Source organism: Lissotriton helveticus, chromosome 1_1 (assembly GCF_964261635.1).
Source record: "Lissotriton helveticus chromosome 1_1, aLisHel1.1, whole genome shotgun sequence".
In the NCBI taxonomy this organism is placed as follows: Eukaryota; Metazoa; Chordata; class Amphibia; order Caudata; family Salamandridae; genus Lissotriton; species Lissotriton helveticus.
The window spans coordinates 1728578506-1728605722 of record NC_136057.1 but is presented as its reverse complement, the minus strand read 5'-3'; the positions used below and the strand labels follow the sequence as shown (position 1 = coordinate 1728605722).

Sequence of the window (27217 nt, the reverse complement as noted above, 5' to 3'; positions counted from 1 at the left end):
GTGTTTTCTTTTGTTTCAGACCAATGATTTGGCCGTGGTGCACCTGGGTGTGAAGTTCAGCTGCCGGTTCACTCAGCGTGAAATCCAGGAGCGGTGGTATGCTCTGCTGTATGACCCCGTAATTTCCAAGTACGTGTAGCTGATGGGAAATGCAAGCTGATTTTCCAGGGCTGGGCTACTGTTCTCCTGAAAGATACCGCACTTTGTCGGGTGGCATAGTGGACTTTTGGGGATATGGGGAGATTTCACGACATGACCACTGTCTCAGAGGCTGGGAGAACAAGAGTGCTTTGCTTTTGTTCCATATTGTTTACTCATTTCAGGGAAATTCTAAATTTCCCTGAATCTGTGACAAACTCTTACAGAACAATCCAACCTGCCCACTGGTTTGCTGAAAAATCTCCAGATAGCCTTCTAAGTCGATTAACCTCGCTTAACTTCTTTCTCTCATTTGTTAAGTTTCTATTTATATGGATTTAGCCATATTGCTCAGTTCTTTTCTTGATTTCATTATTTGTCTAGCTTACAATCTGCATACATTTTAATGAACCTGTTGATTGCTCTCTGCTTCTGTTGCTCTTTCTCAGCGTTCCTCTCCCTTCTGTTATCTTGCGCTTAATTCTTCTTTTTCACTTTCCTTTATTAGTTTTTCCCTTTTATATATGTGTATCAGATTACCTCTTAAACCATATCTCCATTCTCACTTATCTCCTTTATTTTTTCTTTCCCACCATATACTCCTCCGCATGTTTTCACCCTCTTTTACATTCCTGTCTTCTGCTATAATATCCCGCTCCCTCCTGAACTTGTGCCCCCTCTACCTTTCTTCCTCCCTTCTCTTTACCTTACTTTCTCTCCCTCCCTCTTAAGCTTTGATTAAGAGAGACATGGACATTTGGAGCTGTTGGTGAGTTCTAGTGAAATCAAGTAACCTGTACTTAGGAATTCATGAAGTATGATAAACCGTACCAACTATTAATTTACCTCTAAAAATGGGACATGAAGTGTGTACTTTTGACGCGTTCTGCATCAAAATCCACATGAACCAGTACTTACCGGTCTTTTCACCACCATTAAATCCTGATGTCCCAAAATTTAAATGGTAAAATTCCAGAGGGTGTGAACTTCATTTCACCACTAGTAATTTTATCCCCTGCAGAAAGAGGTGGCTGCACAAGGGCTGCAACTTAAGGAAAAACTTTTAATCAAAGCCTTATTGTTAGTATTTTATCCTTCGACAACCCCTATTCTGTCATATGACTTCTCCCTAATATTTATCTTGTACGGTAACATACCACTGAGGTAGTAGTAATGCTTCTCAACCTTTGATAAAGCAAGAGGCAGGAGAGAGTGGAAGGGGGTGCTAGAATGATGTATTATGGCATGAAGATTAGACTGAAGCGGCTTTGACGAGGTGGGGAGTCCAGAGTTAACACATCGGAAAGTGTGTGGATTACTGCAGCTGAACTGTAGTGAGTATGGGAATTTTAACTTATAGGGTGGATGTGTGAGGATCAAAAAGCAAAAGTAAAGTTGGACCAGGGGAGTGGGGATGGTGCTGGTAATGTAGTAGCCTAGTATAAGGATGCAACTTGAAGAGCAAGGTCTGAAGTTGGCAATGCAGTGGGTTTGAGGAGTATCTTCAGGGGGTCTAGTACATGGATGGTTACAATTTCAAGCTGATGTGTGAATAGGATCTCTAGGTATTTCCTAAAGTGAATGTCAGATGCCTATACATAACATATCTTTTCCGTTCTACCTACTCTCTGTGTCCTCTCTACCATACAGTGCTGCTGCCTCCTCTTACATATCTGCTCTCATTAATTCTCACACTCTTCTATCCTCCAAACTTCCATTTTCCCACTTTACTTCACCTCATACACATATTATCACCCAAGTTGTACCCTCCTAACCTCTTTCAGTCTCCGGCATCATACGTTCACTCAATCGTTTGCTTACCTTTCACCCTTTTTTTCTCTGCTTCTCCTGTTTCCACGCAGACTGGCCTGCCAGGCAATGAGGCAGCTTCATCCCGAGGCCATTGCTGCAATCCAGAGCAGGGTGCTGTTTAGCAAGGCGGAGGAGCAGCTCCTTAGTGTCATTGGCTCGGTAAGGACCTGCTGCCCATTAGCTGTACTTCACTTTAGAATTTAATGCAATCATTTTGTTTTGTATGCTCTTCTCCTAAATGCATCTGGTTCCTTTTTGGGGCTCTGTAAATGCTAGCGGAGCGCTTCTCTCTGTACCCCTGGTAACTATTGGACTAAATGATGGAATACACACATTAGCTGAGGAGAAGCACACACATTAGTTAAGGAGAACAACAGGGAGAAATGGCAGGTCTTCTCTTCTACCTTAAGTGGAAGAAGATTGTTGCTGTGCCTAGACCAACTGGACAATGGGGATAGAGCACTTTTCTTTCTGAGTACCCTGAAGGTTCCAACATTCTTTTTCCCAGCACAAGTACATAAAAGTATTGCTTGGTGTCCAATCCCTTTGCCTAAGTACTTGTATAATACAAACCTAACTAGGAAAGAAAGGGGTAATGAACAGTGGTGTGAGCTCTAGAATGTTTGTTGGGCAGTTTTCAGGTGTATTCATATTGTTTTGGGAGGTTTTACAATTGAAATCTTATTTTAAAGACCTTCTTATGTTGCATGCATGTTTCTCACACTTTCTTCATCATTGCAGTTTGCGAGCAGAGACTAAATAGTTTTTTTAATTTATTTATTTTTATTAGACGAGCCAGCCCACATTGGACACCTTTCAGGAGCTGCTGAACAAACATCCTGATGTTTTCTATCCATCCCGCACGGCCAAGTCCTTGCAGGTGCACTGGCAGCTACTGAAACAATACTACTTGCTTGAAGATCAGACAGGTATCACCTGGCATGCATTGCCCTGCTGTTTCTGTTTTTATTTGTTTGGACTTTTTTGAATAGCACTGCATCACACATCTTTCTGCTTTTGTCCCTCTTGCTGCTTACCTGCATACCAAGGAGCAAGTGCAGGATTAGGAGATCAGACCGGGGAGGTGTGTGCCTTTAGCAGTTGGTGTGTCTTATTGCATGCGTTTATGGACGAGCCATGTTATCGTGGCGTTTACCTCTAGTGGTGCCTAGTGATTGAAGCAGTTAATGATTGGCCAATATACACAAAGTCGGAGTACCATTGTGCCGTGAGGTGCAGTATTTAACATATTTGTGGGGACTTTCTGAGGAGGTTCTGGACATGGTTTGGAAGCAAGTGCCTTGTATCCTACTAGTTTGCTCAGTTGCTCCTCTGTCTTGCACCCTACACTCATGCAGTTTTGTTTTTTGCCCTGTGTGTTTCCTTAGGTGTCAGATTACTCATGAAGGTAAGTACAGGAGATGGTGCTTTTAACGTGTCCTTTTTAAATGTACACATTCCCACATTTGGAAAACTGAGGGTATGCCCTATTGTGGTCATTTTAGAGTTGCTTAACCAAAAAAGAAGACATTCTACATAGGTGAAACGAAAGATGTGCTAAACTATTAACAATGTTGAATGGCCTAATGTTCCAGCTGCATAGATGTTTATGCAACCAGAAGATTGCATCACCTATGAGAGAGCATAGTGGTTCATGTACTCTGGGTACAGATCTTTGTGGCATGGGCACAATTCCCCAAAGTATTAGGATAGCTCACTGGATACATGCAACATTCATAGAGAACTGTCTACACCTTACAAGTATAATGTTCTCCTTTCAACAGTTCTGCAGTTTTGGAGCCTTTGCTATCTTTTAACAAGCCAGTCTTGAAGCTTGTATTGCTACCTGGTAGAAAATGTTATTGGGCCCAGCGTTCCGTAGACCGACTGCTTGACAACAGAGACCTGCACCTTATGACCAAAAATGTTTTTCACATCCCTCTCCAGTGTTATGAGCCTTCTCCAATAGGTTGAACCCAAACACCATTTGTTACAGCCCCTCCACACTAAGTCTATTAAGAGGCTGGACTTGATGCTTTGAAAATTCTTTGCCTCTGGTAACCTTGCTCTGCCTGACAGCATAACAAAGTCTTCCACATTATGGTAACTAAAGGTTTTGACAGTTCAAAGCCTTTATGAAATGTGGCCTAGATTCTGCAGACATCTTGGTTCGACACATGGGTATGGCTGTCACCTTACGCTGCCATTCTTGAATGTGTTCTGTGGATTCACTGGAAATGTTCGGGCAACCCTTGTGGGCAGGCATTACGATGGCAAGCAGCTGTTTGGTGGGAAGGCCAAGTCCTCCCGATCCATTGTGTTCTGCTGGGCCTGGCTCACTGACAAAGCAATTTCAGCAGCAGCAGTTCAGGAACAAAGTTTTCAAGGCTACTCCGGGGATCAACAGTTTTAGCTATGTTAAAATTTGCAGCCAATGCAACACTCAAAAAATGTATCACTCCTTTCGGAGCAGGGGTGGCTCTAAGGGATGCCATCACCAAAAACAATAGAACCTTAAGTACCCACCAACTTCCACTGGCTCTGATGCTTCAAAACCTATTTGACTGCCCTCTGTATGGTACCAACTACTGGTGGGGTTGGGGGGAGTGGGGAAAACCTCCCACTTGCCCACCAGGTAGGGAGTCTATCATTGTGGAAGGCTAGCTAATACATAAGGGCTATGTCCTGCCATTGCTGTCCTCTGCTCCTCATCACCCTCCATTTACAAGAACTTCAGCACTTATCTTGCTGTTGTAGGTGGAGGTTTCTGTTCTGATGAACAAAGGGGCAACAGAGGTGTTGCCCTTTGAGGAATGGGGTGCAGGATTTTATTATTTTTACTTCTTGGTTCCCAAGAAAGACCAGAGCCTAAATTCCATCCTGGACCACCACATTTTAAATCTTTTTATTTAGCAGCATTAGTGTGAGAAGGTATGTCTGACCATCTTATCCCCCAGATGTTTTGGTTTTTGATCACCTGGGTTTTGACATTTTACTGTGGGGGAGCCTCATAACATGTGACTCATCCACTGTAAACTCATGGTAAAATGGATGTTCAGGTTTTCTGCGAGTGTCTGCCTTTTAAGGTTAGGCGCCTGCAAAGCAGTCAGGTAATGGGCATTTGTCTGGTTACACTTGAACATGTGTACACATGTGAGTGGACTTCACATGGGAGACTCCTGTCGTGCACAGCCCAAGAACTGTGCACAGGTAGGCTGGTGCAGAAGGGATTATGCAGATTTGGATCGTGACCTGGAATAGGCCTTATAATGTCGGTGTACACATGTAAGGGATAGTCAGTGTGCTTTACTGGTTTAACTGTAGAGACACTCTTATACTCCTACGGCAAAGGCTGCCTTAGGGCGCAGCTCCAATTCTCCTTGATGGTAGAGGCTCCAGAGTTATACCTCCGTACATTGTAATTATTTAAAATGAACATTTCTGTTGAGTCTGAAAGCATGTCTGTGCAGCTTATGGGTCATCCAGGAATGTTCTATTTCTCTGACTCGGTTCAGGATCAGATCCCAGGCCTTTTGGCACCCTGTTGAGCAGGGTTAATTTCTTTTCTCTCCAGCAGCAGGAATAAAGGCCTCACCCCACAAAGGGAACAATTACCATTAATTTGGTCAGCTCCTCAGAAAGAAGGGGTGGTGTGGACTGCTCTGTATCAACTAGTTGTCTGTCATCCTGTGCCAGGTAGAAGGCCTGTCCCAGGCCACTCAACAAAGGAGGGAGTCCATACTTCTGGTCCCAAACCAGTGGGGGGCGGCTTCTTTGAAGATTTACTGGGGGAAGGCCGTGGCAGTGATGTCAGCGAGGGGCGAAGCCAAGAGCCCATGTGGCAAGTGACTCCTTGGGTGACGGCATCTCGAGCTATCCCAGAAGACTGTGCAGGGAGGTAGGAGCAAGGGTGGAGAGATGATAATGCACATCAGGATAGGCCAGAGTCACGGTCCTGCTGGACACTCCCGTACCCACTGAAAGGTCCTTCACAGGGTAGATAGCTCTCTTTGTTGTACTTTTCTTCTGGACACTGGACTTGGAGGCAGCTGCCATGGACAGTTGGAACGAGGTACCCCCTGACTGCCATCTGGCCCCAGGACTCTAACTCTGATTGACCCCAGGACCAATGGGGGGGTACTCCCCAGAACCAGGAAAGCTGGCCCCCTTACACCTACTGTGGATTTGGGGGTCTTTTGGCAGACCACCAAAGGTGTCGGGTCACCCTATAGTCCACGGGGGTCCGGAATACAAACCGAGACCAACGCTGGAGCCAGAGAGAAAGGATATTTATTACAATCTCATGAGATGGAGAGGCATCAACAACAGACACCCATAGCTGTCTGAGGAGGCAGTCTGCAGAATGGTCTTACTTTACAGCTTATATACCCTTTATCCTGCCCCAGGCATGTAAGGGAGTTGTAAAAATAATACTTTATTGCATTCCTAAACAAATAGTCAATCTGGAGAATCAGCAGGTGAGTAGCCTTTGGGGGCTTTCGCAGGATATGGGCAAAACATTATAATTACATAGTACACAGAGGTCACTCTGATTAATTGGCACTGCAGGGCATAGCATGATTACATGTTAAACAAAGGTTAATCTGATAAGCACGGGTAACGGTGAGGCCCCTGCAGGGTTTAGGCGAAAAGCATGTTTATACAATTGAGTCCACAAATATTTAGCTGTTTACCACTGCAGGGCACAGGTGAGAGGTATGATTACACAGCAAGCAGGGATAGGCCTGTTGATGGACGCCTGCAGGGCGTAATGTACTTTGTGAGGACGATAAACATCTGAGAAACTCCCTGTCCGACTGGTTGAGCATGGGCTGGTCAGTTTGTGGCAGGCCAAAGCACGAACAGAGTGTCAGTGCAGGAATGTAAGAGGTCAAAAGTGGAGCTCCAGAGTGTTCGTGATACAGAGAGAAAGTTAGTCATGAAGGTTAAAGCATGACATGGTAGAGTGAATCACAAAATGGTGGAGTGAATGGCAAGATAATAGACCCACTTTTCCACACTACTGAGGACCAGTTGGGAGAAACTCTGGGCTCTGCGCAAGGATTGGGAGGCAGAGAGAAACCAAAGCAAAAGGCTGGCTTAGAGAGCCAGGGAAATCCGCTCCCTGTAAAGTTTGCCACCTTGGAGGCCAGGAGTCCTGAAGAAAATGCTCCAGGTGGCTAGGGCTGGCCACCAAGAGCAAAACAACACTAAAAGCGTATAAATCTGTCCAACAGGACCAGAGATATGCCTCGGGGAAGCAGGCGACCAAAGCTGGTGATGAAGCGCATGGGGCTCCGCCACCGTCCTTATCTGTGCCTCTCTGGGCTGGACCAGGGAATGGAGGCTGCCCTGAGCCAAAGAAATGCAGGAAGCACTCTCATGCTTTTCCTGTGCCGGGCCCGAGAAGGTAATGATCGAGGGAGCGCTATTGTGCCCCTGCCCCCTCCTCCCCCCCGCAACCACCATGCGAAGAAGGGGCCCAGAACCCATCCCTGGGCCCCAGTGAGGAAATAATGATGGAGATTACCATCATGCCCCGTGAAGCTGTATGGGAGCCCAGGACCCCATCCCTGAGCCCCAACGAGTGGAATATGAATTTGGGGAGAACCATTACACTCCCTGCGATGACCAAGGCGGCCTCAGGACCCCATCCCGGGGCCCAGCACCAAAGAAAAGCCGGGGAGCATGCTCCACGAATACCAAAGCAGGCCCAAATCCCTGGGCCCTTAGAAGAAGAAGCCCCAATGTGGCCGCCAGCCCAGCTGCACAGCATGCATCTGCCCGACCAGTAGGGGCGCGCCTGCTCCAGCGGCAGCACTCAAGTGTGCTGGCTGCGTGGGGAGCCTGTGAGAGCAGTCTGGGTGGACTCCCTGAGCTGCTCTCCACCATATAAAAATGCAGTTGGGGGTGCCCTGGTAGGACCGGGCACCCTAAGCCTCAGAAGCCATGGTGTGATGCAGCGCAAAGGTAAAACAAAAGCCTACAGTAAAACTGATACGGCTCTCCCCAGTGTGTCAAGGATCCTCCTCAGTAGAGGAGGCTGTTCATCCACAGGAGCAAAGATGAAATGTCCCACACACTGCCAGACACCAACGACCCAAGCGAGAAGAGAAAACTCGCTCAAGGTCAGCTGCTACCAAAAAGTGTGGGGGGAATTTTCCCAGGGAGTATACCACTCTCCCCCAGCAAGGAAGATGTAGCTGCAGTCTCGATGGCAGGAGATGGCTGTAAATAAAAGTACAACAATACTAACCTCACCAACACTTTACAGGACTGATACATAAGTGTTCAACATAGTATTCCACTTACCTCACCAGGTGAGCGTCAGGGCTTTAAAGCTAGCAGTCAAGGCGAGTACCAAGAGGTACCAAGGGAACTGGAGTGACTACCAGCAAGGGTATCTTTGAGGCAGTAGATACACAAGGGGTACAATTCCAGTCCGGCTCATAAACTGAAGACAGAGCAAGACTGGGGCCACAAGCGCAGCTGATGACAAGCTTGTGCCACTTATAGAGCTAAAGACAAAGTGACACAGAAATCCCCACTTCCTGCTCTTAAACTTAAGACAGAGCGGAGTGAGGAACGGATAATACACCATACAGACAATTCCAACAAAATACACACCGCGTCCAACTCGGGGGTAAAGGACGGAGCGGAGCGGGTGTATCTAGAATACTAAGCGCAGCACGTAACACAAACAAACAAACAAACCCCGTTGATCAATCTGCACAGACAACAGAAACGATCTACGAGCAATAACAAGTCTGAGGAAACAAGGAGCGAAGGAAAACTGGGGAAACAATGCGGGAGGGAGAGAAGGCACCGGGGAAGGGCGTGCCGGGAAAGGAGCAGGTAGCGGGAAAGAGCGGGAGGAATTGACCACGGGCAGGAACCGGGCAGGGGAAGGAAATACCGTAACTCAAGGACGATACCACCGGAACAAGAAAGGAGCACAAACGGGGTCAATAAGGCATAACAGGATCTCGGAAAGATACAGGAACCTCACGGAGCAGGACGCTGAGTAGAGGGGGCGTGGTCACTAACAAAACAGTAAGCCAAGCACGGATTCGCGGGTGAAACTTCCTTTTCTGTCAGTTAGGGAGTGTCACCAAATACCATTGTAAAAGGATTGTCAGAGATTTAGGGAATGTCACAAAAGAAGCTCAGGGGCACAGAACAATTGTAAAAAGGAGCATTCTACGCAGCCCTGAGGAATCTACGTTGAACACTCATGAATGGGGTCAAATCCGACCACCCCTAACACAGTGCAGCTGAAGGGTCGCTGTTCAAAGATGCACAGCCAGCGCAAGGAGCGCCCCATAATGCCCTGCAGGACTTGGCCGCATTTTCTTACACCATTCGCTCGTTTTGGCTTTGTGGTGGACCCAGGAGAGCGGGGTCACCCCCTAAGCAGTAAGGAAGCTGTCGGGGAGCTGCAGGAGCAGGGCAGTCTCCCTCCAGGAGTCGTCGCAAAGACCCCGCCCTATTGTGGCTGGGACATTACAAAGATAAACGGTTTCAAGTGTTTTAAAGATTATCGAGGTCGGAACTTTTGTTTCATTGCTTGATAAAAGTTAGCCCACTGGAGGCGAAGGTTATGGCTAAAACCAGTTGTGGCCTGAAAAGGGTTAATATGAGTTTTTCAAATTAAGAGACACTATCTAGGGGTGAAACGTGGTAATTGCACATGTGCATTCACCAAAGTGATGTCCTTTAGTGACTATGTGTAAGAATGTAGAATTTTTGTTGATGCTGCAAACACCCTCTAGGGGTGAGAACTATGATTACATAAATGCTGTGATTATAATTATGTTTCCTTTAGAGGCTATGTTGAAAGTGCGTATTTCAGGCTAAAAATAACTGATTACACAAATCACCTACACATCCCTAGACATATTCTCTTTTGAATGCTTTATTGAAGTAATGACGCTGACAAACACACATATGCCAAATAAAACATGCGGTTCGAGGCATGTGGGCTGCTGAATTCATATCTATAGCATAGATCGCCGCCTAGTGTTGGGTCCGGATGATTGCACATTGTTGTCCTGGAAGAGTCTTCGAAGTATCACAAGATAGGTGGCTCCTCCCCTGGACTACAGTGCGCATGGGCATCAACTCCATCCTCAGATTGTTTTTTTCCGCCATTGGGTTCGGATGTAATTTCGTTATCTCCAGTTCGGAATCAACATAAACTTTTTCGAGGCCCGAAGGCCTTTTTCAAACCGTCGGTATTGTTTGCGTTCGGTGCCCGGTTCTATTCCGACTCAGTTACCGAGTTGGATATCCAGGGAGTCGCATGACTATTGGTGATCGAGGCCCAGTCGACGCAGCAAGACCTTCGACGACACACCATGGAAACCGAAGACGTCTGCTCCCCTGTCGACACCCTCATCTTCCGAGGTGTCGGGGCAACCCGAGCCGAAGAAAGCTGTCGGCCCGGTGAAGTCGGGCAAAGGCGTCGAGCCGAAGTTGGTCAAGGGCGTCGAGCCGAGGTCCAAGAAGGGCGTCGAGCCGGAGTCAAGCAAGTCACGCAAGGGTGTCGAGCCGAAGTCCAAGAAGGGCGTCGACCCGAAGTCCAGCAGGGGCGTCGAGCCGAAGACTGGGGCCCCGAAACCGGTTACCCAGGCCGCCGATCCGAAGCAGTCGACGTCTGCTGTCACGGAAGGAGGGCGTAGCGCCCCTAAGAAGGATGCTCCTACGCCACGGCTGGAAAAGCCCAAGTCATCGACGCTCAAGTCTTCACATCTTAGTGGACCGAGATCGTCTGTCGGGTCGACGAAACCGTCCGCTTCCTTTACGAAGCAGGTCTCGGACTCCCTGAAACGTATCAGGGACAAGGCTTCGGCGGAAGAACCAAAGACACCTTCCGCCCCGAAGCAATCTGTCCCAACGTCAAAGTCTTCGACGCCAATCCTCTTCACGTTGCCGCAGAAAGTGGCACCAAAGGCCTTCGCACCACGGCCGGTGCCCGAAGCGCACTTGCAAGGTTCTGCGGGGTCGAAGCCTGCTCACCCGGCTGGGGGCTTGAAGCATCGACCACCATTGGTAGAGGAGCAGTCGGAGCGTTTCATCGATGCCGACACCGGGAAGCTTACGCTTTACAAAAGAAAGATTACGGCGACACAGCCTTTGGAGTCATACACAATTCCTCTAAAGTGCAAAAGGCCTGCTTCAGATTCACCAGTCTTGGTCGAGTCACTGGTTCCTCGGACTCCAAGAATTGCCACACCCTCACCAACTTATTCGGATGTGGAGGATGCTGGGGATGAGGACGAGGAATACAACTTTCCTGCCAACACAGATCCTGATGAACAACAGGACTCATGGGCAGAGGCAGGAGACCAAGGGGATCAGCAACCCGCCCATGACCCTCAGGTCTACAACGTCAAGACCTCTCCCACTGAGGATTCTGCGGCATTTAATGCCTTAATTGAGAGGGCGGCAAAAAACCACGACGTTGAGCTGCATGCTGACCCTGTTGAGGTGGACTTCCTCTTTGACACTTTTTCAACAGCTGAATAGACTGTAAAGACTCTTCCAATGCTAAAGGGGGTCCTGAAACATGCTGCGGACATTTTTAAGGAACCCACGCGGTCAAGGGTAGTCAACCCTAGAATTGAAAAAAAATACAGACAGGCACCTGGCGATCCTACCTACATCAAGGGCCAGTTGCCATTGGACTCTCTGGTCGTTTCTAATGCCCGTAAAAGGGAGAATTCGCAGACCACTGGTGAAGCTCCTCCCCCGGACAAAGAATCCAAAGTGCTGGAGGCATCAGGAAAGAGAGTAGCAGCTCAGGCGGCCAATATCTGGCGTATCTCTAACACGCAGGCACTCTTGGCTAGATACGACGGGGCACACTACGACACACTAGAGACCCTGTTGCAACATCTACCAGATCAGTATAAAGAGGCAGCGGAGATGCTTATCCAGGAAGGGAAGCTCATCTCCAACGCTTCCATTAAGTGTGCACTAAACATTGCGGACACTGCAGCCAGGGCAATTAACACCAGTGTGATGTTAACACGTCAGGCATGGCTCAGAATCTCCGGGTTTAAGCCGGAGATACAAACTACCATCCTCAACCAGCCGGTAAACCCTGACAGATTATTTGGTCCTGAGGTGGATACCACCCTGGAAAAAATAAAGAAGATACCGAGACTGCTAAGTCCATGGGAGCTCTCCAGTCCCAACAGTTTAGAGGGAGCACTTTTCGTCGCTCAGGCAACAGAGGTGTTACCAGAGGCCAGATGTCCCAGCAAACACAATTCAATAAAGGTGGGGCGCAATCCTCTTACACCAAGCAAAGTAGAGGAGGTTACCGGGGCAACCGCACCAAGGGCAGAGGCAGGGGCAACAACAACTCCCGTTCCTCCGCCTCCAACAAACAGTGACGCCCTGTCACTGCCCCCCGACCATTCCACACCTGTCGGGGGGGGAGACTCCAGCAGTTCCTGCCAGTCTGGAAATTCTGATAGATACATCTGCCGTGTGGATTCCTCACCTTGTGAATACCCCCTTGCGTCAGCAACATTCGGAAATTCTTTTTTCGTAGCCTCGCGCCGACGTGGACTCCTGACGTCATAGAGACACGACCTCGCTCGCGACTCCGCTGACGTCACCGACGCCTATAATAGGCCCACGCCGGCGTGATGACATCAGTTCCCTTTTTTCCGCGTCGTCGACGCTAACGGTTATCGGGAATCTCTGTAGCCAACGGATACTTTGTTGTCTTTATTATTAACATTTTCTGCGTCTCTGTATCCTGTCTTTTCGACAATGTCTTCAAAAAAGACCGGCTTCAAGCCCTGCAGAGAATGCGGCAAAATGATGTCCATTACCGACCCACACAGCGACTGCATCTGGTGCTTGAGCTCGGACCATGATGTGGAGGACTGCTCTTCGTGTAAGAAAATGAACCCGAAGGCCCTGAGGGAGAGAGAGGCGAAGCTCCTGGTGGCTAAAATGAAAGCTGGAAAAGGAAAATCGTCGAAGTCTCGTTCTCGAAGGGCGAGGTCGAAGTCGAGATCGAGGTCCAGGTCTAGATCTAGAGGAAGGTCGTCTTCGAAGTCGGCTTCGGACCATGTTTCGAAGAAGAGGAAACATAAGAAGAGGAGACATGAGTCCCGACGTCGTTCTGGTAAGGAGTCGGGGTCGAGGTCGAGGTCACCGAAGGTTCGTTCGAAGGTGGTGACCATTGAAGTTTCGGATCCAGAACCTGAAGGTGAGGCTTCCCCTTCTGAGTCACGGGCGCCGTCTCCGGCTCCGTCTCCGACTCCGAATCCGGCTCCGAATCCATCTCCGGCGCCGTCCCCGGTCCGAGATGAGGAGGAGCCTCATGAGGATGAGGGTTCTGAGCCCTTAAATGAGCCGAATCCGAACGCTCCTCGAGACAGGCCTGAAGGTTTTCATCCACCATTTCCTGCCCCAGGCCAGGACCCTTCTGCGTTTCTCAACGCGATGTATGGAGTCTTTTCGAGGTCATGGTACCCCTCTGGTGCACCTTCGGGTCCCATGGGTCCTTTGGCGTTTAACTTAGGAGTCCCTCACTCCTACCCTCCGGCTCCGTTTATGCCTTACATGCCGGCTCCGACACCGCCGTGGCATTTTCCGGCTCCACCGAAGCCGTCGACGCCGGTTCCGGCGTCACCAGCTCCGGGTCGACCTAGAACACATCCCTCTGAACCTGCGGATTCGATCCCGACGTCGATTCCGAATCCGTCGGAGCCGATGGTGGATCCGAGGGCAAAACGGGTCAAGATGAGATCCAGAAGAGAGGCTCAGCGCCTTCTGGAGGAAAGGAGGTTTTTGGACTCACAATCTGATCTCGAGGAGGGTGAGTTGGATGAAGATACTTTTGAAGATTTGGCAGAAGCAGGAAGCCTGGATTTCTCTCCAGAGTGGGAGTTACCATCAGGTTCTAGTACTCCTTCTAAGGACATTCAACCCTATCATTTGATTATGAGAAAGGCTGCCAGTCTGCTTAAGTTGACTTTGCCTACAGCAGAATTCAAATCTAATATTCTGACTGAAGTACTCCATTCTCCGAGTTCAGTGGTGGAACCTCTTCTTCCTTTCAATGAGGCTCTAACAGAGCCCATTCTGGAGGTGTGGAAAAAACCTTTGTCTGCTCCAGCTGTCTCTAAAAGTGTAGCCAGAAGATACAGGGTTGCCCCTGATGATCCTGCCTTTTTAACCTCTCACCCTTCACCGGAGAGTTTGATCATTCAGGCTGCATGCTCCAAAAAGAACATTAGTGCTTTCCCTCAGGTTCCTTTTGAGAAGGAAGCAAAGAAGCAGGATCAGGTGGCAAAGAAGTCCTTCTCCTCTGCCAGTATGGCATTGAAGTCATCAAATGCCACTTGCTTGATGGGGAGATATTTACACGCTCTGATGGACTCTTTACATGTTCTGGTTCCAAAAGTTCCTGATGACAGCAGGAAGGATTTTGAGGAAGTCATCTCTGACGCTCAGGCAGCGGCTCGCCAGGTCATTCAGAGCGGTTTGGATACTGTAGACTCTGTGGCGCGCATTATGGGCACTGCTGTCGCTACTAGGAGGTCTGCCTGGTTGAAATCCTCTGACTTTTCGGCTGATGTTCAGGCGACATTATTAGATCTTCCTTTCGATGGTTCAGGCCTTTTTGGGAAGAAGGCTGATGCGGCCCTTGAGAGGTTTAAGGATTGCAAGGCGACTGCTAAATCCCTGGGTCTCCAAATGAGAGGTTCTTCAACTGGCAGAAGATTCAGAGGTTTTGGCCGTCCTGCCTTTCGGAATTCCCGGCAAGGCCAACAGCAGCAGCAGCAACAACAGCAGCAGCAAAACTCCTTATACAGGTCCTACAGGGGAAAGCAAAGAGTGCGTCCTCGTGGACGTCAGGTCTCTTCCTCCTCCACTTCCTCCAACCCTCCTGCCCCTGAGAAGCAGCCCTAGATCCGACATTCAGGATCATGTGGGTCCGGTTGGGGGCCGGCTTACCCATTTTCTACAGGATTGGGAATCGGTTACGTCAGATCTTTGGGTTCTCAATCTTGTAGAAAATGGGTATGCCCTTCCCTTTCGGGAATTCCCTCCCAATTTCCCTCCTTGCCAAGGGTATTGCTCCGAGGAGCATCTGTCTCTTCTGCAAGAGGAAGTTTTAACTCTGATAAGAAAGGGTGCGATAGAGGTGGTCCCAGAGCAGGAAAGGGGTCAGGGATGCTACTCCCGGTATTTCCTGATTCCGAAGAAGGATGGCAGGCTTCGTCCAATCCTGGATCTCAGGATCTTGAATCTCTATCTGAAACAGGAGAAATTCAAGATGCTCACCCTTGCTCAGGTTCTTCAAGCGCTGCAAGAAGAAGACTGGATGGTGTCACTCGACTTGCAGGATGCTTACTTTCACATCCCAATCCTGAAGTCGCACAGGAGGTATCTCCGTTTTACGGTGGGATCGCAGCACTACCAGTTTGCGGTCCTTCCGTTTGGACTTACTACTGCGCCTCGAGTCTTCACCAAGGTGATGGCAGTGGTGGCGGCACATCTCAGAAGGTCAGGGATTCCGGTATTCCCTTATTTAGACGACTGGCTGATCAAAGCGGAGTCGTCAGAGAGAGTGCTCCATCATTTGCGGGAGACAACCCAGTTGTTGTACAGGTTGGGTTTTTCAATAAATGTACCCAAGTCTCACCTGGTGCCCTCCCAGCGCAACCTGTTCATAGGTGCGGTACTGGACACAACCGTATGTCGTGCATTCCCTCCCCCTCAAAGGATTCGCGACATACGGGAGATGATTCCTTTGTTTTACAATGGAGCGGTCGTTCCAGTCCTGAAGGTCCTTCGCTTGCTCGGTCTGATGGCTTCATGCATTCTGTTGGTCAACCATGCACGCTGGCACATGAGGGCGCTCCAGTGGTGTCTCCGCAGGCAGTGGTATCAGCACAGCGGAGACCTCAGGGAGTCAGTGAGGATCTCCAGAGAAGCTGCAGCGGATCTGTCTTGGTGGGGCGTGGAAGGCAATCTGTCCCAAGGAAAGCCTTTTCAACTTCCCCCATCGGTGGCCACGGTGATAACGGATGCATCCACTCTCGGGTGGGGTGCTCATCTGGGGGATCTGGAGGTCAAAGGCCTTTGGTCTCCAGAGGAAAGGTTGCTTCACATCAACCTTCTAGAATTGCGGGCGATACGTTTGGCGCTCAAGGCCTTCCTCCCTTCCCTTCGCAGTCAGTCTGTTCAAGTCCTGACGGACAACACGACTGCGATGTGGTACATCAACAAGCAGGGAGGAGTAGGGTCGCAGTGTCTCTGCAGAGAGGCGCTGCGTCTCTGGTCCTGGGTTCAGGACCATCAGATTTGTCTGATGGCAAATCATCTGGCCGGTGTTCTGAACGTTCGTGCGGACAGTCTCAGTCGGCAGTTCTCTGCCGACCACGAGTGGAGGCTGCACCCGGAGGTGGTTCACGACATCTTTCAGATGTGGGGGACTCCTCGGGTGGACCTGTTTGCCACTCGCGAGAATGCGCACTGCCTGTCGTTCTGCAGTCTCCAGTATCCGATGCAAGGAGCCTTGGGGGACGCGTTTCAGTTGAGTTGGAAAGATCAACTCCTTTACGCGTTTCCCCCCATACCCTTGATTCCTCGGGTTCTGAGGAAGATTCGCCAAGACCGGGCCCAAGTCATATTGGTCGCTCCGGATTGGCCAAGAAGGGTGTGGTATACAGATCTACTCCACCTCTCCTCTCACCCGCCGCTCCGTCTCCCTCTCAGGGCAGACCTCCTCTCTCTGATGGAGGGGCAGGTTTTACACCCCCACCTCCAGACATTGCACCTTCATGCCTGGAGATTGAGCGGGGCAACCTGAATTCCTTTTCCCTCCCGCCTGACGTTGTGGATGTCATCTTGTCAGCCAGGCGTGACTCCACTAAGTCCATCTATTCTTATAGATGGGCGAAATTTGTCACGTGGTGTGGGGAAAGGTCTGTTGATCCTTTGAGGGCCCATTTGTCTAATGTTCTACAATTTGCTCTTTCTTTGGCGCGGCAGGGTCTGGCGGTTGCCACGGTAAAGGGTTACCTGTCGGCGCTGTCGGCTTTTCTCTGCTTGCCTGACCAGCCCTCTCTCTTTAAGTCTCCTGTGGTCTTAAGGTTTTTGAAGGGTCTTACTAATATGTTCCCTCCTTCACCTTTCATTGTGCCTCAGTGGGATTTGAATCTTGTATTGACCTTTTTGATGGGGGCTCCCTTTGAGCCTCTCCACAAATGTCCCATGAGGCTTCTTACCCTTAAGACAGTCTTCTTGGTTGCAATAACCTCGGCAAGGAGGGTTAGTGAGCTTCAAGCTCTTAGCTCCAAGCCCCCATTCCTGACCATTCATGTTGATAGAATGGTTCTTAGGACCAGGGCTGCTTTTCTGCCTAAGGTGGTAACTCCCTTCCATCTAGGACAGTCCATTACCCTACCTACCTTCTATCCTCCCCCTCACCCTTCCAAGGAGGAGGAGAGACTGCACCGTCTGGACCCTAAGAGGGCGGTGTCCTTTTACTTGGACAGATCCAAGGACTTTCGCTTGGAGGACCAGCTCTTCGTTGGATTTGCTGGCTGCAAGAAAGGAAGGGCGGTCCATAAAAGGACTTTATCGAGATGGATCGTCCTCTGCATAAAGATCTGCTACTCTTTGGCCGGTAAGGAACCACCAGAGGGTATAAGGGCTCATTCAACTAGAGCTAAGTCTTCAACCTCAGCATTGGCTAGAGGTGTGCCTGTGGAGGATATTTGTAGGGCGGCGACTTGGTCTTCCCTCCACACTTTCGCGAAGCATTACTGCTTGGATTCCGAAGTGAGGAGGGACGGCCATTTTGCGCGCTCTGTCCTTCAGGATTTCCTGGTTTAGAAGAGTGGACACCCTCCTCCGGGAGTGGGGACTGCTGTGGGACTCTATTCACAAGGTGAGGAATCCACACGGCAGATGTATCTATCAGAAGAACAAGTTACTTACCTTCGGTAACGCTTTTTCTGGTAGATACTATATCTGCCTGTGGATTCCTCACCGACCCACCCGCCTCCCCGTTGTCCACTCTTCTATGCCAGAGTTACTGTAGTGTAATATATATATATATTTTATTGTCAAGGAAATGTTTCAGTTGCTTTCCTGCTTTTGCTTAACACTGTGTGTTTTGCCTTGAGTACTGTGTACTGTGTATACTTGTATATTTCTACTGTCATTGGTCCGTCCGTGTGCCTCGATGGCACGGAAAAAAGGGCGGAACTGATGTCATCACGCCGGCGTGGGCCTATTATAGGCGTCGGTGACGTCAGCGGAGTCGCGAGCGAGGTCGTGTCTCTATGACGTCAGGAGTCCACGTCGGCGCGAGGCTACGAAAAAAGAATTTCCGAATGTTGCTGACGCAAGGGGGTATTCACAAGGTGAGGAATCCACAGGCAGATATAGTATCTACCAGAAAAAGCGTTACCGAAGGTAAGTAACTTGTTCTCCATCACCACAGACAGGTGGGTCAGGAAACTTATCCAGATCGGTTATTGTTTGGAGCTCACATCCACTCCACCCAACATACCACCAAAACACCGTCCTATGTCCACAGAGCATTTGCACTTATTGCAGCAGGAGGTTCTTGTCATGCTGCAAAAAGGCTCAATAGAGCTCGTGCCGGTGGAGGAAGAAGGCACAGGAGTGTACTCCCTGTACTTCTTGATCCCAAAGAAGGACGGGTCCCTCAGACCTATTCTGGACCTCAGGCCCCTAAACCAGTATATTCTCTCCGACCACTTCCACATGCTAACGCTGCAGCAAGTTCTTCCGTTGCTCAATCAGGGAGACTTCCTCGCAACCTTGGACCTCAAGGATGCTTACTTCCACATTCCACTCCATCCATCACACAGGAAATACCTCAGATTCACCATTCAAAATCGGCATTATCAATTCAAGGTCCTTCCTTTCGGAGTGACCACGGCCCCCAGAGTGTTCACGAAATGTCTGGCGACGGTGGCTGCGCACCTCAGGAGACGGAACGTACATGTCTACCCTTATCTGGACGACTGGCTAGTTCAGGCAAAGTCAGCCCAGCAGTGCGCCGCCGACATATCCCACACCATTCATCTTCTTCACGGTCTGGGCTTCTCACTGAACTATCCGAAGTCGCACCTTCAGCCGGCCCATGTGCGGCAGTATCTGGGCGCGACGATAGATACTCTGGCGGCCACGGCTCAGCCAAATTCAGTGAGGATCGACAACATCCAGTCGCTAATCCAAAAGTTCAGACCGCAACACTCACTTCCAGCGAGAGTGTTCATGCAGTTGATAGGCATGATGGCCTCCTGCATCTTCATAGTCCCGCACGCGAGGTTACATATGCGTCCGCTCCAAGAATGCTTGGCGCATCAGTGGACTCAGGCTCAGGGACAGTTGAACGACCTAGTGTTGGTGACCGGTCGGGCATACAACTCTCTGCATTGGTGGAATCCACACAACCTTTGCAAAGGCCGACCGTTCCAGGAGCCTGTGCCACAAATTATCCTGACGACGGACACATCTCTCCAGGGATGGGGAGCTCATGTACTCCACTACACGGTGCAGGGACTATGGACGACGCAGCAAAGGAAGATGCACATCAACTACCTAGAACTGATGGCAATCTTCATGGCGCTGAAGGCATTCAAAGTACATCTGTGCAACAAGGTCGTGTTGATCCGGACGGACAACATGACGGCCATGTACTACATCCAAAAGCAGGGAGGTACACACTCTCCACAGTTGTCTCATCTGGCTCAGAGCATGTGGAAGTGGGCCATTCAGAGGAACATCTTCCTCATGGCGGAACACCTCCCGGGCAAGGACAATCAGATGGCGGACCTGCTCAGCAGGTACAGCCACCAAATGCACGAGTGGGAGATACATCCATCAGTACTCCGCCCGTACTTCCAGCAGTGGGGTCATCCAGGGATAGACCTGTTCGCCACAAGGGAAAACCCAAAATGCCAAAGCTTTGCCGCCAGGTTCCCTCACCCACAGTCGCAGGGCAATGCGATATGGATGAACTGGTCAGGCAGATTTGCGTACGCTTTTCCCCCAGCGCCTCTCATACCGCTGGTGGCAAGAAAGCTAAAGCAACACTCCATGACACTCATCCTGGTTGCTCCAACGTGGGCACGCCAGCCATGGTACACCACGTTTCTAGAACTCTCCGTGGTACCGCATCAACGGCTGCACCTCACACCCAGGCTTTTGACGCAGAACCATGGCGACATTCAGCATCCAGATCCGCAACCGCTCAATCTGGCGATCTGGCTCCTGAGGTCTTAGAGTTTGGCTACCTTGACTTGCCTCCAGAATGCATGGATATCATTCGGGAGGCGAGAAAGCCCACCACTAGAGCCTGCTTTGCAGCGAAATGGAAGCGGTTTGTCATTTACTGTACTGAACACCACATCAACCCGCTAGATGCATCCATTCCCAACATCATATGTTATTTGTTACACCTTTACAAATGCAATCTAGCATATGCTTCCATTCGGATACACTTATCCGCCATAGCGGCTTATCTCCAAAACAGGCAGCATCTCTCCGTTTTCAGAGTGCCTGCCGTTCAAGCCTTCCTAGAAGGACTAAAGCGGGTCATCCCTCCCAGGACCCCGCCAGCTCCTGTATGGAACCTCAATGTTGTCCTCACCAGGTTGATGGGCCCACCTTTTGAGCCTCTACATTCATGTGAGATTCAGTTCTTAACGTGGAAAGTGGCTTTTCTCATTGCCATTACGTCTCTACGACGTGTTAGTGAGCTGCAGGCGCTCACTGTACAAGAGCCATTCATTCAAATTCACTAACAGGGTGGTGCTGCGCACTAACCCTAAATTTCTTCCTAAAGTGGTTTCGCAGTTCCATGTCAATCAGACCATTGAACTGCCCGCGTTCTTTCAAAACCCAGAGACAGTAGCTGAAAGAATGCTCCACACTCTTGATGTCAAACGAGCTTTGATGTACTACATCGATAGGACCAAAGAATTTAGGAAGACACAACAACTCTTTGTTGCCTTTTCAGCCCAGCACAAAGGCAATCCCATTTCCAAAGCAGGTATAGCCAGGTGGATCGTTAAGTGCATTCAGATTTGCTATCACAAGGCTAAGCGCACTTTAATGGTCCCTCCCAGAGCCCACTCCACCCGCAAGTTGGGGGCCTCTATGGCTTTCCTTGGTAATATCCCTTTGGAAGATATTTGTAGAGCAGCCACATGGTCTACACCACATACATTTACTAAACATTACTGTGTAGATGTGCACTCCAGGCAGCTGTAGGGCAGGCCGTTCTTAAAACACTTTTTCAGACTTCTGCAGTTGGCATAGGCGGCCGCCGTTAATGGAGGGACTGCTATGTATTCTATGCTATAGATATGAATTCAGCAGCCCACATGCCTCGAACTGAATATGCTACTTACCAGTATGCATCTGTTCTTGGCATGTAGGGCTGCTGACATTCTCCCCGGCGCCTGTAGCGGCTGCAGACTTTTTACACTTACTCTTAGCATGGCCATCGCTTACACTGTTACACTCCATCTTTGCCAAATGGCTAAAAACAATCTGAGGATGGAGTCGATGCCCATGCGCACTGTAGTCCAGGGGAGGAGCCACCTATCTCGTGATACTTCGAAGACTCTTCCAGGACAACAATGTGCAATCATCCGGACCCAACACTAGGCGGCGATCTATGCTATAGATATGAATGTCAGCAGCCCTACATGCCAAGAACAGATGCATACTGGTAAGTAGAATATTCATTATTGACCATATTAAGTGTGTGCTCATTCAAAGTGATATTCCAATATTGCATTTCTAATACAGGTAAATGTTCTGCCTTGTTGATCTAGACCTCCCTATGGTAGGGGTAGGAATGATAACACAATATCAACCAAAAGCATTTCTGTCAGCTTATGTATATTCATAAATTGCTGTATTGAGTAGCGTGTACGTAATAAATGTACTTTTTCCTTTTTCAAAAGGAAAAGCACAGACTGGACTATCATTTATTGAGTGTCCTTGTTTATCTGTGAATGCGGGTTACTAGCCCACACCACCTCCGTGGAGTAAGCCTTGGACTGCTCTGCAATGCTACCCTATGAGAGTCAAGCGCTACAATGGGGTGTTTGGTTCCCAGTGGTGGACAAATGCGGACCCATTACTTGTGCAGGCCACACAACTACGGACCCATTTTCCTGCAATGGGTTCCGAATGCTCTCCTTCCTTGAATTTGGTTGTGTTGGCACTAAATGGAGGGGATTGGCTGGTGTCCCTTAATCTCCAATATGGCTCCTTTCATCTGCCAATCCGACACACTCACATGTGTGCCCTTGGGTTTACTGTAGTGTCTCAGTCCTATCTATTCATGATTCTACCATATGGGATGACTACTACACTGCAATATTTCACTAAGGTAACATCATGTTATCATCTTCTCTGTAAATGCTTTGAGTCTTACGTTCCCATACTTGGATGATGGATGGGTAAAGGCATAAGGGTAAGTTATCCTGCCCTGATCACAGAACATGTTTGGCGTACTAGGACCCTTTTTCACAACTTGGGTGTCATAATCAACATCCATCTTGTTCCCTCACAGAGACTGACCATCAGTGTGATGCTACACTAGACCTATATGAAGGCTTTTCCTCCTCCTCAGAGAATTGTAGATATTCTGACTTGGATTGGGATGTTTCTGCCTCCAGTTCAGTAAGTCATAATCCTGTTAGTCCCATGCATTCTGTGGTGCTGCCTGCCAAATGACACATGCGTGCCTTTCAGTGGTACCCAAGCACCAGTCGTTCCAGCATTATGAGAGGCTTGGGTGAAGATCAATCAGTTTGTTCTCACTGATATGCTCTGTGGGTGTATTCCTCCAGTCTGTTGATTGGCGCATAACTTAAGTCCTCTGTTTTGAATTGTCAAAACCTTTGGTGACTACAATGGAGGAGGTTTTTACATGTGGTCAGGAGAAACCGAATCACAGTTGCCAGCTACTGCAGTTGGATTCTTTGAAATGAGGCACTAATATGAGCAACATCACAGTGTGAGGCCTGGGGTCCATGTTAGAGCAGTACCTGCACATAAATATGTGATGGAGTGATGGGTTGTCATCTTTCTGTCCATCTTTTCATATCGGGCAGTGTCTTTCCAGTTCTGTTGGACAATTCCAGCACCTTCCTTAAATCAACAAACAGGGCTGTTTGGGTAATGAACAGTGTTGGGCTGGCGATTTGGCTCTGTTGGTAGACCCAGGCCAAGGAATTTTCCCAGTAGTGGCAGACCTTTTGGACTCCCTCAGTATGAAGGCAGATGCTCTGTCACCTCTCCTCTCCTTAAAGGACCACACATGAGAACTTCATTCATAAGTTTCAATAATGATCTGTTCGAGGTATGTGTGCTGTATACACATAGTTTGCATACTCCTGCCATCTAGTGTTGAGTCCGGATGTTTGCAAGTTGTTTTTCTTCTAAGAAGTCTTTTCAAGTCACAAGGTAAGGTGACTCCTCCTTTCGGTGATAGTGCGCATGGGCATCGACTCCATTGTTAGATTGTTTTCTCTCCTCCATTGGGTTCGGACGTGGTTTGTGACGCTCCAGTCCGAAACTGTTCTTCGGGATCCCCTCTGTGCGCAAGCCACTGTACCCTCATTGGTATCTTCGATCGAGAAGACATCACTGGTGGCCTTCAGAAGTAGCTCTGTCGGTTTACTACCACTCCGTTACACATCATCGAGTCTTCTGCAGATGGAACGGACTCTGTTCCAATTCTGTCCTCGGTGCCACTCTAAATATCCATGCACTGACCTGCATTAAGTCTGCAAAGTGAGCCTCTCACCAGAGCACAAGGAAGATTATGATGCTAGTCGGTCGTTCAGATCGAAAAAGATTTTGCAAGACTATCTGGCTCGATGAAGGGACATGCACCAACAAGACGTTGAACACACCCCCGGATATCTTTGAAGACGATACTGAGCAAGAGGAGATGGAAGCATCAGCAGTGGAAGAGGAGCAGGCACTCTCCATCCAAGATTCGGATTCTGAACTGAAAATCAAGCTCACATCCAAAGACATTCCAGCTGGACAGGGTGCCGTCAGTAGCAAAGCCCCTTTGCCCACTAAACTTGCTTCCATTAAATAAAAGGCTTCTGGGCCACCACTGCCTTCTGGCCATGGTCCGCGCTGAGATACTGCTTCCACTGCCCCGCCCGAAACCGCACACCAGAACCTTCCGGCTCGAGTCGAGACAAAAGACCTTCGGCACCAAAACCTTCAGATCCAAAGGATAAAAATACAAATCCAGTTCGGCACCGATAATTTTGGCACTGAAACCAAGGATGCTCTTTAAAAGCCTCCAGAAGCAATCCTCGACAAACTGGATTATGAGCAAAATAACATTTATATTAATCCAGACACTGGACATATATTGGCAAAAACAATGTCTTCCAAAAAGAAAATTACTTCAGAGGAAATAACATACATAATACATCTAAAAAAGAAGTACATTGCTACAAGCTCTTTCCACCATCTTCACCGTTACCATGCTCAAACCTATTGGACATTACACAGCAGGGTTCTCCTCATATACAGCCCTATATAGAAGATGGGGATGACAATTTTCCATCACCAATAAATCCATGGAATGATTACATAATTGATCCTCCTCTAGATAATGATCCTGACTTATACCCTGCAAAATCATCACTTCCTGATGACAACACATCATACAATGAGTACATTTCCAGGGCAGCTTCACACCATGGAGTTACATTACACAAGGAATCTTTAGAGGAGGACTTTTTATTTGAAACTTTAGGAAACGCACATAGAACAACTCAATCTTTACGCATGTTTAAAGGCATGATACGCCATGCCTATGACATTTTTAGGGACAAGCACTTATATTAATAGCCAGAGTTGACAAAAATACACACCGCCACCATCTGACCCCGTGTTTATTAGGGGACAGTTACCTTTAGATTCCTTAGTTGTATGCAATGCTCTGAAAAGAGCAAACTCACAGACTTCAGCAGCTGCACCACCTCTAGGCAAAGAGTCTAAATTAATAGCTGCATCAGGGTAAAGAGTGGCTTCACACTCCGCCAACCATTGGCATATAGCCAACACGCAAGGCTCATTAGCTAGGTATGATATGGCCCACTTGGATGGAATTACTCAAATACCTCCCAGAAGAAGATAAGAAAAAAAAAGATCCGAATTAGTGCAAGAAGGACTATTAAAATCTAATTAATCTTTTGAGATGTGCACTAGATGCTGCTGATACTGCAGCAAGGGGATGAGTCACTTGAGAAAATGAAAAAGGATACAGAAGTGGCAAAGTCAATGGGAGCACTTCAGTCACCATCCAATAGAGGCTCCTTTTGACGTTTATTCTACAGAGTAGGATCCAAAAGGAATTTCCAAGATCCTAATGTGTCCTCCCACAAATCAAACACACAACCCTCTCCATCTAGAGCACGGGTAAACATAGTACGGCCCCCGGGCCGGTGGCGGCCCGGCAAGCCTTCCGTGACGGCCCGCGGACCATGAGACATCCTACCCCTGTTTTCAAAGAGTGTCTGCAAACACTCTGCTGCTCTGTGGGGGCCGGGCGATTCAATCGAGCGAGGCCAGAGTGGAGCTGCAGGGGCGCTAAGAGGAGGAGAATGCACATGCAAAATGGTCTTTTTAAAGACCTGGAAGTGCTGTGAAGTGCTCGGGTGGGGGCTGTGTGTCTGTGCGCGCTGGGGAAGCTGGCTGGGGAAGCTGTCTCAGCCCGTGACAGAGACAGAGGGAGAGGGAGGGAAAGGGAGACCGAGAAATGGAGACAGAGAAAGGGAGGAGGGTGACCGAGGGAGATAGAGTGAGGGAAGGGTATGCTAACCACGGAGAGGCCTGCGTCCTAGCTGCATTTCTCTCTCCTCCATAATACATAACAGAACATGGGACTGATGCAGTCCTCTGCAGTGCAGCCACAGACTCAGAGGCCTACACCTCAAGACACATTAGAAAAATAAGGATGCCAAATAGAGGTGGATATTTAAAAATAATGCCACACGTACGAGCAAAACCTAAAAGTTATTTCTCCCATAATATAGTGTATCAACGTATTAGTCCTCTTGCTGCAGAAGGCAGGGTTATTCATTTATTTCTACTATCATCACCAGTCATGCTCACACACAATCCCCACACTTCATATTTTTTTCATATCGCCTGTTAACACAGTTTTCTCTTTTCTTCCTTGCGTTGTTAATAAAAGGTAATCTATTCGTGGACTTCAGAGCGACAATATTAGGCCCAGTGACCTGTAGTCCACAGCACGTGTTAGCAGGGACAGCTTAACTCACTGAGCTACACAGCTAAGCAATGACAATGTGGACTGCCTTTCGAATTATTGTCTTCATAACTACCCTAGGGAGAATGAAGGAAAGCAGCAGTAAGAGGTAAAATGTAGTCTCAACAATGTGACATAACCGAATCATATAACCAAATCATTATAATGCACAGATAAAGCTATAGAATTAAGTTGGGCAGTCCAGCAATAAAGGACATTAACAGAGGAAACACCAAACCCAGTGTGTTATTGCTTTAGAAATGCTGCTTTGATCAGAAAAACAAAACAATCACTGATGGTGGTGGGCCTTCAGGACAGGCGCGCAACACCATTGGGCTCACCGGGAGTGAGTGAGTGAGGGAAGGGAGTGAGTGAGTGAGTGAGGGAAGGGAGTGAGTGAGTGAGGGAAGGGAGTGAGGGAAGGGAAGGGAAGGGAGTGAGAGTGAGGGAAGGGAGGGGGTGAGGAAGGGGAGGGGGTGAGGAGGGGAGGGGTGAGGAAGGGGAGGGGTGAGGAAGGGGAGTGAGGGAAGGGAGTGAGGGAAGGGAGTGAGGGAAGGGGGGGAGGGAGGGGAGGGAGGGAGTGAGGGGAGGGAGGGAGGGAGGGGAGTGAGGGGGGGAGTGAGGGGGGGAGAGGGAGAGAGGGAGGGAGGGAGGGGAGAGGGAGGGAAGGGGAGGGAGGGAAGGGGAGGGAGGGAGGGATGGGGAGAGAGGGAAGGGGAGGGAGGGAGGGGAGAGAGGGAAGGGGAGGGAGGGAGGGGGGAGGGAGGGAAGGGGAGGGAGGGAAGGGGAGGGAGGGAGGGGAGGGAGTGAGGGTGAGGGAAGGGGAGTGAGGGAGGGAGAGGGAATAGGGGGAAGGAGGGTGAGGGAGGGAAGGGGGGGGAGAGGGAGGTAGAGGGAAGGAGAGAGGAAGAGGGAGTGACACAGTCA

The 27217-nt window shown here is 49.1% G+C and overlaps 1 protein-coding gene across 1 annotated transcript in view; it reads left to right on the top strand.

The window, feature by feature from the left end:
• MCRS1 (microspherule protein 1) overlaps positions 1-27217 on the top strand; it is a 238183-nt gene that overhangs the window by 127497 nt on the left and 83469 nt on the right. The window contains exons 6-8 of the mRNA XM_078689171.1: positions 20-129; positions 2001-2109; positions 2741-2879. Of these exons, the coding sequence (XP_078545297.1) occupies positions 20-129; positions 2001-2109; positions 2741-2879 (358 nt within the window). The remainder of the gene's footprint in view (positions 1-19; positions 130-2000; positions 2110-2740; positions 2880-27217) is intronic.